General features: G+C 35.8%; 1 protein-coding gene across 1 annotated transcript in view; it reads left to right on the top strand.

The window, feature by feature from the left end:
- TENT2 (terminal nucleotidyltransferase 2) overlaps positions 1-13148 on the top strand; it is a 40351-nt gene that overhangs the window by 13695 nt on the left and 13508 nt on the right. The window contains exons 9-12 of the mRNA XM_061376821.1: positions 1951-2027; positions 3564-3692; positions 7945-7988; positions 12032-12168. Coding sequence (XP_061232805.1) covers positions 1951-2027; positions 3564-3692; positions 7945-7988; positions 12032-12168 — 387 coding nt within the window. The remainder of the gene's footprint in view (positions 1-1950; positions 2028-3563; positions 3693-7944; positions 7989-12031; positions 12169-13148) is intronic.

The raw sequence follows: 13148 nt of genomic DNA, 5'->3' as shown, positions 1-13148 counted from the left end.
TTCTAGTGCTGTAACATAAGCAAGATCCATTGTACCTAAAGACATATCTTGAATGCAGATTCTGCTGCCAGATAAGCCTTTGATTAATTAGCAACATTTCTGTACTACAGAGGATGCAAAAGCTGGTTCATCTACCACATTTGATGTGCAGTTGACTTTTTTTTTCTCTCCTGTAGTGCTTTTTGTAGAACTTGAGTCCCAGCAGTACAAAATCTTTGCCTGCCATAATTGTAGCATCTATTGAATGTGCATATTAAAGTACAAAATAACTGCAATGGAACTTGCTTAATCAGTATCTAGTAAATAGTAATCTTGTTAATTTGGGTTAATTGGAATTACACATGCTGCCTAACATTTTTCTTTATTATATTTGCACATACAACTAATACTATTACTGGTTGTTTATGCTTGTTTTTACAAATGTCAAACAGTAGCTCTAGGTTGTTTATTTCCTATTCTATTATGTACTGTGCTCTTAAAAAAATCTAAAAGTCATGCTTGATGTTAATTCATGTTTAAAATTATGTAGTATTTTTGATGCAAAGAACAATTTATTTAATGGTATAAAAAAACTTTCATGGGCATCAAATTAATATTTTGTCCAGTTTAATAAATTCAGTACAATAATTCAAGACAATCTAAACAAGTATTCAAACAAGCAGATACTATGTGAATGAGGCTTGGATATATAAAATGGGAATAGCTGTACATTGCAAATAGCTACTTCTTTGTCAATAATAGGCTACTCTTGTTGGGAGATACGGTGTTGCTGTAGCTTACTGACTATGAATTTAATATCTGTTTTTTTAGTATTGTGAGTCATTAAGCTCTAGATGTGGTATGAAATTCAAACTTATTGTGATATAAATAAAGCAGGGAGTGCTTGTTTTCCTCTTTCTTACTTGCTGTTAACAGCATGAAACAGTTAATGAAAATTGTTTTATCACAAAACATGCAGTGTTTACTAATAAACATTTATAATTTTAAAGTACTTGCTGATTATCTCTGAAAATCATTGCAAAAAGTCTTACTGTTTGACCTCTTCCAGTTCTTGTTCATCAGCATGTTTTTCTAAACTAACACCTCAGAATCCTTCCTGGCTTCAAAACTTGTCCATAGTAAGCCATGTAGTGCAAATCTAGTTTGGAGGAAGATTCATTAAAAATCAAAATTTGGCATATTTAGTTAGGTCTTAATTTGGATCTGTGTGTATTCTTTTTGTAAACCAACAAGTATATTTTTTTCTAACAATGGAATTCACTCACTTGGAGTATTGTGTACAGTTCTGGTGTCCTCAACTCAACATAAAAAGGACATGGAACTGTTGGAACAAGTCCAGAGGAGGGCCACAAGGATGATCAGGGTGCTGGAGCACCTCCTGTATGAAGACAGGCTGAGAAAGTTGGAGCTATTCAGCCTGGAGAAGAGAAGGCTGCGTGGATACTTCATAGCAGCCTTCCAGTATCTGAAGGGAGCTTATAAGGATGCTGGGGAGAGACACTTCTTTAGGGACTGTCGTGACAGGACAAGGGGTAACGGGTTAAAAGCAGGGTAAGTTTAGATTGGATATAAGGAAGAAATTCTTTCCTGTTAGGGTGGTAAGGCACTGGAATGGGTTGCCCAGGGAAGTTGTGAATGCTACATCCCTGGCAGTGTTCAAGGCCAGGTTGGACAAAGCTTTGGGTGGCATGTTTTAGTGTGAGGTGTCCCTGCCCATGGCAGGGGGCTTGGAAATTGATGATCTTAGGGTTCTTTCCAATCCTAACTATTCTATGATTCAAGTACTCTAAACAAAAACAGAATAGAAATCACAGCATCAAAACTCTGAAGACAGTTTCTAGAGTACCATCATAAAGTTATATTCCTCCACCTCTATCATTAAACAGGTAATAAATACTCTGAAATTTAATACCATGACATCTGATCTTTTTGTTTTCTCCTTCCCAACAGCTGTATAGAGTTTGACTTGAATGTGAACAGTGTTGTGGGAATAAGAAATACATTCCTTCTGAGAACCTATGCATACAGTAAGTTTTTAATGTATTTTCTTATTTCTATAATTTTTGCTTTTTGAAATTATATTTTGGTTACTATGTATATATAAAATTACCTAATTGGCTGCATCAGATAGTTTCAAGATACATTCTTGTTGCTCATTCTAAATAAACAGAGAAAACCAGTGTATGTTTTTAATTGAATATTATAATATTCAGAAGATAACAAAGATGCTTCATATTAAGGTCCACATTTATACTACAAGGGTGCTTCAGTACTCTGCCGGTAACAAGATTACTATGCTAATGATTATTTAGGGGTATAATCTCCAGTTCTCTTATTGCCAGTTCTCTTATTGGAGCAATAGTAAGAACAGCACTCTTACCACCACAATGTCATTTGACAGATAAATACCTAAGCAGTGGACCTCAGGGTAGTTCTTCTAGGCCATTTGCAGTTCTTCCTTGACCACGTTCTTCAGCCCTTGCATACTTCCATTTAGGGTAGACTGTGATTAGTAGAAGTTACCTTTACGAGTTAACTTTTTACTAATATTTCAGTCAGAAGAGTTTCAGTATTCTGAATTCACATTACTAAGAGTGTCTGCGACTTGTCCTGGATCAGTTGGTTAACTGTGATTATTTTTCATATATTCAGGAAGGCGTATGCCTGGAAAAGGATTTCCTCCCAAGCTTAAAAAAGTTACGGAAATGTCCCTTATTCCTCTCAGCAAATCACTGTCGGACAGAAAACTTTCCAGCTGTGAAAAGAGCAGTGGAAGGGGTCCTCGTGTCCCACCTTTTCTTCTGTTCTGCATTGCTGTCCACTTTTATGAGGCCAATATTTTTTTTTATAAATTTATTAATTTATATTTTATATATAATTAGTAACTTAGTTAATTTTATCCACAGATAATGCAGGTAGACTGCTACTTTAATTAAAAAGCTGTCGATATTCCTCAGAAGTTTGGAAAATCATTCCTGAAATATGGCTGTCTTTATGTCTTTCCTCATGAAAGCATATATCTTGATTTGATGACTTCTTGCATCTAACATCTCATCTACATAAAAACCATTGAAGCCAAGGCAAATTTAAGATTAATGTTTGTATGCAGGGGTTACTACTTTCATAGATCCTGAGGAAAACTTAAGAATGAGCTCTGTGTCCTCCAGCTGGGAGAGTTCTTTTCCCTGCCCTTGAGGTTTTTAGAACCTAAAAAAAAATTAGTTGTAATCTGTCCTGGCTGCAAGTTAATTAGGAAAATTAGTATAATGAACTGGACAGAACTTAAAAGTAGAATGTGACATTGCTGCATTGACTGATGCATCCAGTTTTGTCTTACCTGCAAGTTAGCTGGCATACCCCTTGTGTGTTTTCAAATGGAAATATTGTTTTCTGATTTTTATAAGGTGTGTAGTAACTGCAGAACAACTAAATAAATTCTATAAAATGATTGAAAAAAAGATAACTTTGGAATAAAAAATATTGTGTTGATCAAGTAGAAACAAACATTGATTGCTGTCTAGTTAAATGTGGGTATTTTTGTGATGTATTTATTTTACTTGCAGTGGAAAATCGAGTTCGTCCATTAGTGCTTGTTATCAAGAAGTGGGCAAGTTTTCATGAAATAAATGATGCCAGTCGTGGTACTTTAAGCAGCTATAGTCTTGTGTTGATGGTTTTGCACTATTTACAGAGTAAGTATATATTTTTTTTTAATTTTTATTTCTATTTTTTTACATGTTGAAACTGCCCTTTGTAAGTTTGTATTTATGTAGTTCTCCGGTTCAATAACATTAAACACTGGCAGGAGTCAACTTCAACACAGAAAAATACGGAGGTAATGTGGGTTTACTGCCATTTCCTTAATGCTGCAAGTTGACCTGTTCTCTGAAGGCAGAGTTGCCAGCTTATGAAAGGCTGAAAAATAAAAAGTCAGTGTTCCTGCAGGATACTGTATAACTTGTGTTTCTTTTAAAACTCAAGTTCCAGTTAACAAAAATAGGCTTTTTAAGAAAGGGAAAAACCTAAACATAATTTTAGGGGTGTTTGTTTTGTTAGGTTTCATTTGGGAACTTCTAAGAAAATTCAAAGGGATAACAAATGCTGTGGGGTCACTTTTATATCATCCTTCGAAGGACTGAACATGGAAGACAAGTGTCCTCAATGACACATGGGAGTAGAGAATGTGCTACCATCTGATTACATTTTTCCACTGATTAGTGTCTTCTGTAAGGTGACAGATGTCGAAGACCGTTGTATCCCAACCCAGAAGTTGGGATATTTGCCTGTCAGTGGCAGGATCTTTTTTTGCTACTTCAGTATATTGAAACATAGAATATCTGTGTGGAGGTGGAGAGCTTTACCTGGGGAAATTCAACAAACCCATGCAGGCCAGAAATGTTTTGCAGGAATAGCCTGAAACAAGGTGATAGAATGATGATCACAGAATTGTTAGGCTGGAAGGGACCTTAAAGATCATCTAGTTCCAACCCCCCCTACCATGGGCAGAGACACCTTCCACTAGACCAAGTTGCTGCTCAAAGGCCCATTCAGCCTGGCTTATCCCTATCTTTCCTCCTTACATTAGAGGAAGCCCACGTTTGTGATTTTTGCTTTTCTTGCTTAAGACTTAAGGCATCATTTAATAGATTATTTAGCTTAGCATGAGTTTATTGTTTTACTGTGAGATAAGCGACTTTAGAAATGAGCACAAGGAACCCCAGAGGTGCACAACTTGTGGTGTAGGATGTCTGTAGAAATATTTTCTTAATTCCTGTTAGTTTTGTAGTATAAACTGTGTATTTTGATGCTTGTATTTATTTTGCATCTTTAACGTCTTTGTAACATGCTGATTATTTTTGCTTGTGTCATTTTAATGACAACTGGTTATTAACATTTTATGGTCATATCTGCAGACCAGTTACATAGGCTCTTATTCTGGATATTTCCTCTTTATTGGTTTGTGTGGATTTTAATATTTTTGTTGGTTTTTTTTTTCTTTAATTTGGTTTGAGGGGGGTTGTGTTTTTTGTTTTCTGTTTTTTTTTTTTTACTTGGGTAGTAGCAATGTTTAGCTCTTCTGACAGCTTGTTTGGCCTGGAAAGTAGATACTAGCTGTAGAGTGGACAGCCAACTATTTATGAGTCTCGAGATTGTGCTACACCCACTCTGTACTAGGGTGGAAAGCCTTACATGATAGTTGACTTAAGCTGATGGCTTGATTTCAGCTAAGCAGTATATGTGCGGCAGAGACCTAGAAGGGCATTTTGTGTATTTGGGATACAGTTGGTTTGATTGCTTCTGAATTCTTTGATGCTTATACTTGCGCTTGTTGTTAATGTTACCAGTCATGAGGACAGTAGGACATAAGGTAGTCCACTTAGTGACTGTGTGGGTTTTTTTTCTCTTCATCTGCTGTGGTGGAATTCCATGGATTTCTTTGTTTCTGTGGAAAGAAAATGTGGCCAAGTCTGTGGTCACAGCTCTGAAACCATAATATAGGTATAGATCCTCAATACACATCAGGGGAAGAGGGGTATCAAACAAAAAATGTTGATTTGGAGGAGATGAAAATACAACGAACTTTAAAAATGCCAAAGTCATTCTGGATGCGAAGATTTCTATGCAAAGGTGGAGCATGAGCAGAAGAGAAAAAGAATCTTTACAGAGTAAAGATACATCAAGGCATTAGTGACCATCTTAACAGTGACTTGGTAAGCATTTGGTAGTGTTACACGTTTAATGGAAATAAGACTTTTCACTTGGAAATTTATTCTCCAAATCTATTTTCATTGTATCACAGTTACTCTAGAGACTTGTACTGGGTGCTGTGTGCAGTCATGGATAGCCAATTACTGAGCTGTGCATTAAAGTAATGCAGAAAAGGGAAGCAAGTAGGAGTTACAAGGAAGTATAAATGTGTGGGCTTGCTAGAATGTTAACAACCCTGCAAGCATGAGGGCATTTGCTGTAGTTATCTGTGGCAGCTGCCACAGCTGTTGCTGTAGTGAAGGGGAAAAAAAGGTTCAAATAATCCTTTTCATCCTAAACTGTCATCAGTCAGCTGCCTGGGAAGGTTCAACAGTCTGCAAACCAAAGAGGAGCCTTTTACCTGTGCCTTTGTCAGCCTTTTGTGATAAAAAAGACTGAAGCGTGGCTCTGGATGTGTATCTAGCAGCAGCTAATTAGATTCTTACTTGTACAGATTTTAACCTGTAGTTGGGTTGTTTTGGGGTTTTTTTACGTTTCTGCTACATACATGTGATGCTACTGAGAGTACCTTGTGTCCTAGTCATAGAATTTCTAATAGTAGAATTTCTAATAGAGATGTTACTGTTGAGGGTAAACAAAATAAAATTAAAAGCTTCCTTTTGCAGAAAGTAGTGTCCCTGTCTTTACTAGGCAAATTTCTTTCCTTTACTACTTAATCCATTTCCATGTTCTTATACCTGTGGATGTTTTTGGACCTAGAATTAGTGTGTTGTGAGTTTATTTTGTAGATAGGTCAGTGTCTTGTACATGAACTTCCCCCCAGGGGATAGGTCCAACTATCTTGTACAGTAAGAAAATAAAAATCCATGTGGCAAATGCTAGTGGTAGGCGATAATTTTTACCCTTAATTCCATCCTCTTAGTATAGCATACGGACCAAGATAAAATGTCTTGATTGCTTGTATTGCTCAGAGGATTTTTTTCCTTTTATTTTAGTGTGGCAGAGAACTGGAAATTATCCAAGATGTTTCAGAAATAAGATGCTCTTGCATATTTTTAAACACCCACAAACAAAAATATTAAAGCAGCTGTGATCATATTCTGAGCAATCCCAGTAGCTAATATAGTATACTCTTTGAAGATAACCTAAGCACATTCTGAAAATTCTGTCATTCTGGTTCTAAGTCCCTATGGAAAAAGGATCTGTAACATCTCTTCCCCTATGACACCTTCTCTAAGGGTGAATTAAGTCCCAGGTCAAAATCCTGTATGCTGAATTTAAGATCATTCTTCCTAATGAATGATGTAGACCAATTGTTTAAAAAACAAACAAAAACATGCTGATAACATGATGTTAAAGTTTTAGTATGGGGAGTGCTCTAACAGTTCTGTAGCTGCTCTAATGCTTGAGTGGGATGTGAATACTTTGGATTTGTGTCTGTCGATCTGCAGGACCACCTAACCTGTGAGACAGGGTCTTGTGTTTTGTTTTTTTCTCCTTGTTCTTCATATCCCAATTAAGTGTGCAATAGATGCTCTCCCCATTCACAGCGTTTATGAAAGTTAAAACTGTTCAGCTCATTTTGTGTTTGTTGGTATGACTGCTATATGCCTAATTTTATAACCTGTTTGCCATTTAGTAGACCAGTTAACAGCGTTAGACTTTTTTTGTATTTTGACAGGATTTTGCTAGCAATGTCTACTATGTATCTTGGGCATTTTATCTTTAGATTACTTATGACAGTATGTAATACTTTGCAGCTGAAGAATGATGTGTGCTTTTGCAGTATCTGGAGACTTCCTATGCTGTGATAGAATCGTCATGTGTTAGACATCAGGAAAAAAAAAAGAGTAAAGCTCTTTTTTTTTCTTTTTTTTTCATTTGGGGAATCTAGATGAGTTTCTTCTAGTGATGTTGTACCCAGCTGCTCTAGAATTTTTCATGTCTTCTACAAATAGCAGTATCTGAGTAACAGCTTCCCTTAGCTGAATTAACTCCTTGTACTCCCATACACAAAATATAGTAATAGAAAGATTTGCTGAATAACTTTTACTTTACAACATGCATGAAATAGATAGATCTTAAGGTCCTTTCCAACCCTAACCATTCTATGATTCTATTTTTTTTTCTATGGAATTCCAGTCCAAGCTTTTAATGTAGTTGATACGATATTGTTTCCTGTGAATTACTTGAATCACAGCAACTTTAAACTTTTTCTTTTTTTTTTTTTTATAGCCCTACCTGAACCTGTCCTTCCATCTCTCCAAAAAATTTACCCAGTAAGTGTTTCTTATGAATTTACTGTATCAAATGTGTATGAAACTGCTTATCTAAAATACATGAACTCCTAAATATCACTAGTGGATTAAGTTAAACACAGTCTGTAAGCCTATCATTGATACACTGAATATAAGCATGAAAAAGGCTATTGCTGCTTTTGATAATTTCTTTAGTGAAAACAGCCTGTTAATATATGAGAAGATTCACACACAGTTGAAAAGGAGTGCTAATGAGAACCACTGACCTAGTTCTCTTTCTGCTGGCCTGAAAATATCCCTGGGTCATCGGTAACTTTATGATTCTTATTTCATAATATGTCAAGTAACATATTACATCCAACTGTGGTGTTTCAGAATTCCATACCTTCCCACATCTGTTGAGTTGCCTGAAATTTCTGAGTGCAGAGAATGAATGATAGCTATTTACTAAGGAGACCTCACAAAACTGGACTTTAGTCCAACGAGAAAACACCTTGTGGTACTTCGCTGTTATGTGCAGATCATACCCTGTTGATCTTCAGAGAACCCTTTGAATCAGTATGCTTTGATCCTCTGCAGAATTAGGACTCTAATTAGTGACAATCTAAGGAAGATTACCTAGAAATAAGAGCTAGCATCTTAAATATTTGTCTGGAAACAAAAGAGCTGTTGCTGACTAGTTCTGTGCTGTAACTTACAGAAATTTCTCAGTTCCTTTCTCCTTACCTTTCCTGTCATATGCCACTTTTAAAATTTTTCTTTATATATAGTTCAGTGTCCCTGCCTATGTTGGGTTTTGCTTTGCTGATAATTGTGCTGAGGTAGTATCAGAAAGTCATTCTTTCTTTGCATATATTTCCTATAATGCTGAAATAGGAATATTTGATGACACTGTACATCAGGGAGGAGATACTGTGGTGTCAGCCATTTTGGGTAATTAGGTTAATCAAATGCAGAAGAAAGCTTCGAGCTATAGTACTGCAGTTTTATTTCTATTTTGTAAACCTAGGTAGGCATACCTATACTAAATCTTTCTGGTCTTTATATTTTCCTCTGATCCTTTTACATACTGAATACCTTCTTATTTCTTCTTTCTTAGTATTCAAAAGCATTTAAAGCTGTTCTTCATTTCTTGTACACTTGACTTTATCTGATGGGTTTTTTTGAATTGCTAAATATGCTAATTATGTTTGCTTAAATCTCATATGCCTGTAGTATTTTACGTTTTGTGCAGCATGTAGCTTTAAACAACTGTAAGAATTGGTAACTTTTTACTTCTTTGTTAAAATAATGCAAATATTTATATTTGTGGTTTTTACTTGTATACAGGCCTTCAGAGTACTATATAAAATTACTTAAATGATTAAAGCAAGTATACAATACCATAAGCTGAAAAATCTAATGAATTTGTACTAAATGCAAGGGTTTATCTTGTGTCATGTGAAAGTGGTAAATCACTTGCAGGTTCCTGTGTTTCTGGAACACTGTTGTAATAATAGCATTTTTTACCCTTTTCAAAGTAGGGTGCTTGTTGTTGTTGTTAATTACCTTGCCTTTGGACTAAATTTTCTAGGATTGCTAATAAAAATAATACTTTATACATGATTACTATAAAATGAAATCAAAACTATGCATTAATATTTTTTAATTGTGTTAGAATTTGGGAGATACGTATTTTTAATGTAAACAACCAACCAAAAATAATTGAATTGTGAAAGTTACAGTTTCTTAATACTGATACTGCAAAGAATTTTAAAGTGAAAATGAGAAATATGCCAAAGCAATTCTGGTCTTGTTACTTGCAGTATTAATTATAAAGCATGGGCATTATGGCTTCTGAAATGCTTTGCCTGTGTATTTGCCAGAGGTCAAAGCTTACAGAGAATGTTGCTTTTACTTATCAGTCTTGACCTAAAGGACACTTTATTTATGATTTGTATATCGATCACAACTAATTAATTTCCGTCAGTGTTTGTAGAGCATTTGAATAATAAAAAGGCAAATAAACAGTTACAGTAATAGCAAAAGACAATATAGCAAATAGAGGTTGTAGTAAAAGTTAATAGCAAAAAGCGGAAATGCATGTGTGCCGGTGTGTATATGCTTACATCCAGAAAACAACAAAGAACAGAAGGATATCAAATACAATTTTCAGTACTTTTTCAATAAGACTTGTTAGCAGTTAATGAAATAGACATTCTCCCCAAGCTTGTAATACTGCTAAAGAAAATAGATTATTTATTATTCTGAACATAGTATCCCAAAGTCTAACTTTCTAGCTGCTCAGGATGCCAGTGTCTCTGTGGTGGCAGATTTTTCTTGCAGTTCAGAATTTTTCAGGCATTTGAACAATCAAAGTTAAAAAAAAAAAAAAATCCACCTTGTTCTCCTTTTCAGAAGTATCTGCGGCCTCCAAATACTAACTTACTAGTTTTAGTAAACACCTGTTGTAGTAATTGAATTGCATTTCTTGTATTGTATGGAGGCCAGCAGCCCTTGGTCGTGTTCCTTGCATTTGGTCCATTTCCTCATGAGTTGTTACGCTGCTAATACTAAGTTCAGTTTTTATGGCTCTTCTACAACTTTCTGTGGGAATGGGCAAGGAGTGACTTTTACTCTAATACCTGTCTGATTAACGGTATATACTGTATAACATAAGTACAACTGTTCCTTTTTATGATCTTTATATGTTCCATATCTGCTTTTCATGTTTGTCTATATGTTTTTGGTTTGTTGGATTGTAAGCTGTTAAATACTGAGTTCTGCTAACTATAATATTTTATACATAAAGTTATATGATGTGAGAACAAGACTTGAAACTTTTTCTTAGCCGGAAGAATAGTCTTTTCCAAGAAGGTGTTGCTCAAGGTTCCAGGAAGTTTTGCTAGAATTGGCAAGATAGGATGGGAATACCAGACTTTCCAGGCCTGCTGGTTTCATTGCGTACCACACTTTTTTCAGAAGAAGCACTGCCAGCTGTGAATGTGGAAATAATATTACAGTGTAATCCAGTGATTTTCTAGTACTGTAATGTTTGAGTCGTGCCTGAAACTACTCTTTAAAACAATGAAGTGCAAGGGAAGATACAATAATGACTGAATAGGTTTCTACATTTAAATAGATATATTTATGTGAATGCAAAGCTTGCTCTTATGTATCTTGGGTTCATTTTCCTTGAAATATAAAACATTGCTGTAAATGTAGCATGAGGCTTTAAAAATTGTTCCTTTAGCAAGAGAAGATACAGTCTTTTGCATGTACCCGAGTCTTTCAGAAGAGCCTGAAGGATATAATGAACACCTAAACAGTATAGCAGATCTAAAACCATGCTGATTTATTCTTGTGTAGATGCCTTTTTTAGTCTGCCAACTGATACTTCTGTTTATAGAAAATCTGACCTTTTCTCTCCCCTTTCCACCTCCCCAAGAAAAGCATATTTCAGCTTAAATGCTGCATTCTGTATATTCAGGATATTTTGGATGACTAATTTCTGTTTTATTCTTTCAGATAGGTTGTCTAGAGGAGGCGCCTTTGTAGTCCTTGAACTCATTAAGTGGGAGGATGCAGGTTCATATTGGAGCTATTGGGTTTCGTATCCAATTTTAACTCTATGCCATGGGCAAAATTAGTCAGGCCTTCCTTTTGGATTGTTTTGGTACCGCAGTTATGGGACCTTGGTGATAATTGCATTAGCTTCACCTACCCTACCTCACTTAGCTGTGACCAGCTCAGTGCAGGCTACCTTACTGAGCTTCTTCTCACGTGGTTTTACTAGCATGTAAGTGCAAGTCCAGTTCAAAGATTCTCATTTAAAATTCTTAGGCAAATAGAGGCAAGGGATAGTCTCACACACTCCTATGCAAGGTGATTCTGCCTGAGTTCAGGGAGAATAACTAGCGTCCAACAGAGGAGTACAAGAAAAGTGTCCTTTGCTTATAAGTTGTCATTGATTTCTAATAAGCGAATGACAGGCATCTGTTTTACTGTGACAAATACATCCATCTGGATTGCGGCTCGGGGAGGGAGGGTGTGTGTGTATCTATTCTCTGATTTTATTTTGGCAGGAATCTTTTGATCCTAATATGCAGTTGCATCATATTCATGAAGCTCCACGTGCCATTCCTCCATACCCCTCAAAAAATGGATCAAGCCTTGGAGAATTGCTAATAGGCTTCTTCAAATATTATGCCACAGAATTTGAGTAAGTAAAAGCTCATCTTAGTGTTTTAGAATATGCAAAGCTTTGATTCCTTCTAATCAATATATCAGCACTTTATAACTCTTGAGAGAATAGCAGTAATGCAGGAGTGATAACTAACATAGAGGAAATGAGTGAAAAGATTAAAGGGCAACTGGACTGTCCTTTAATCATAAAGACTGCCTGACACCTTTTGATTAGCCACAGATCCTATTGTCTAAAATAGCTGCTGGAAGTTAGAGAGCTTTATCCTTTAAAATAGCTGGGTTTTGTTATATTACACTATTCTAAAACTGCCTAGCCATGTGTGAGAAAGATCTAGTTATCTTACTGGTAGTTTAAGGTATAGATTATGGTATGAATTACAATGAATTATTAGTATCTGCACTTGTCATCTTCCTCCCAGGTCAATGGAAGTAACTGACCAGGAGGTAACTCACTAGGCCACACATGGAGAAGAATTCTCCTATATACTTGCTAAGGCTTTCTAACCTTGTTGATTTGCTAGAATCTGAGTTTAATTTTGGCATCTGGACTTTCCTGTAGAAGAGAAGGAGAAGCTAAAGTTGTGAGGGCATCTGAGAAAGCTGTATTTTGCAAACATTCTTCCAAACTGTCACTTGAGAATTTTTTAGAAAAATGGTATAAAATATCAAATGGTTGTATTTCAATATTGTGTATATATACAATATATACATTGTATTCAATACTATATATATAGTACTCAATATAGATATATATATAGTATACAATACAATATATATGTTGTATTCATCATCATCATGGCTTGACTTCGCGAACGAAGACTTGGGAAGGGCTTTACCCACACTTACTACAAGCGCGCTGATGACTAAGAAGGCCAATGTGGGATAGGCAAATCCAGCTACAAAAAGCACAGCAGGTCTCCTCGGGTGGTACAGGTGGGGTGCGATTCTTTCTGCGTTGTCTTTTCTCCTCGAGACTAGTTCTTCGTGAGCTCTCAA

This window comes from Neopsephotus bourkii, unplaced genomic scaffold, assembly GCF_033783945.1.
Source record: "Neopsephotus bourkii isolate Nb327-2 ecotype Australia unplaced genomic scaffold, CSIRO-AGI_Nbou_v1 NB_1740, whole genome shotgun sequence".
In the NCBI taxonomy this organism is placed as follows: domain Eukaryota; kingdom Metazoa; phylum Chordata; class Aves; order Psittaciformes; family Psittacidae; genus Neopsephotus; species Neopsephotus bourkii.
The sequence above is the reverse complement of the archived record's forward strand: the minus strand, read 5'-3'. Positions and strand labels throughout refer to the sequence as shown.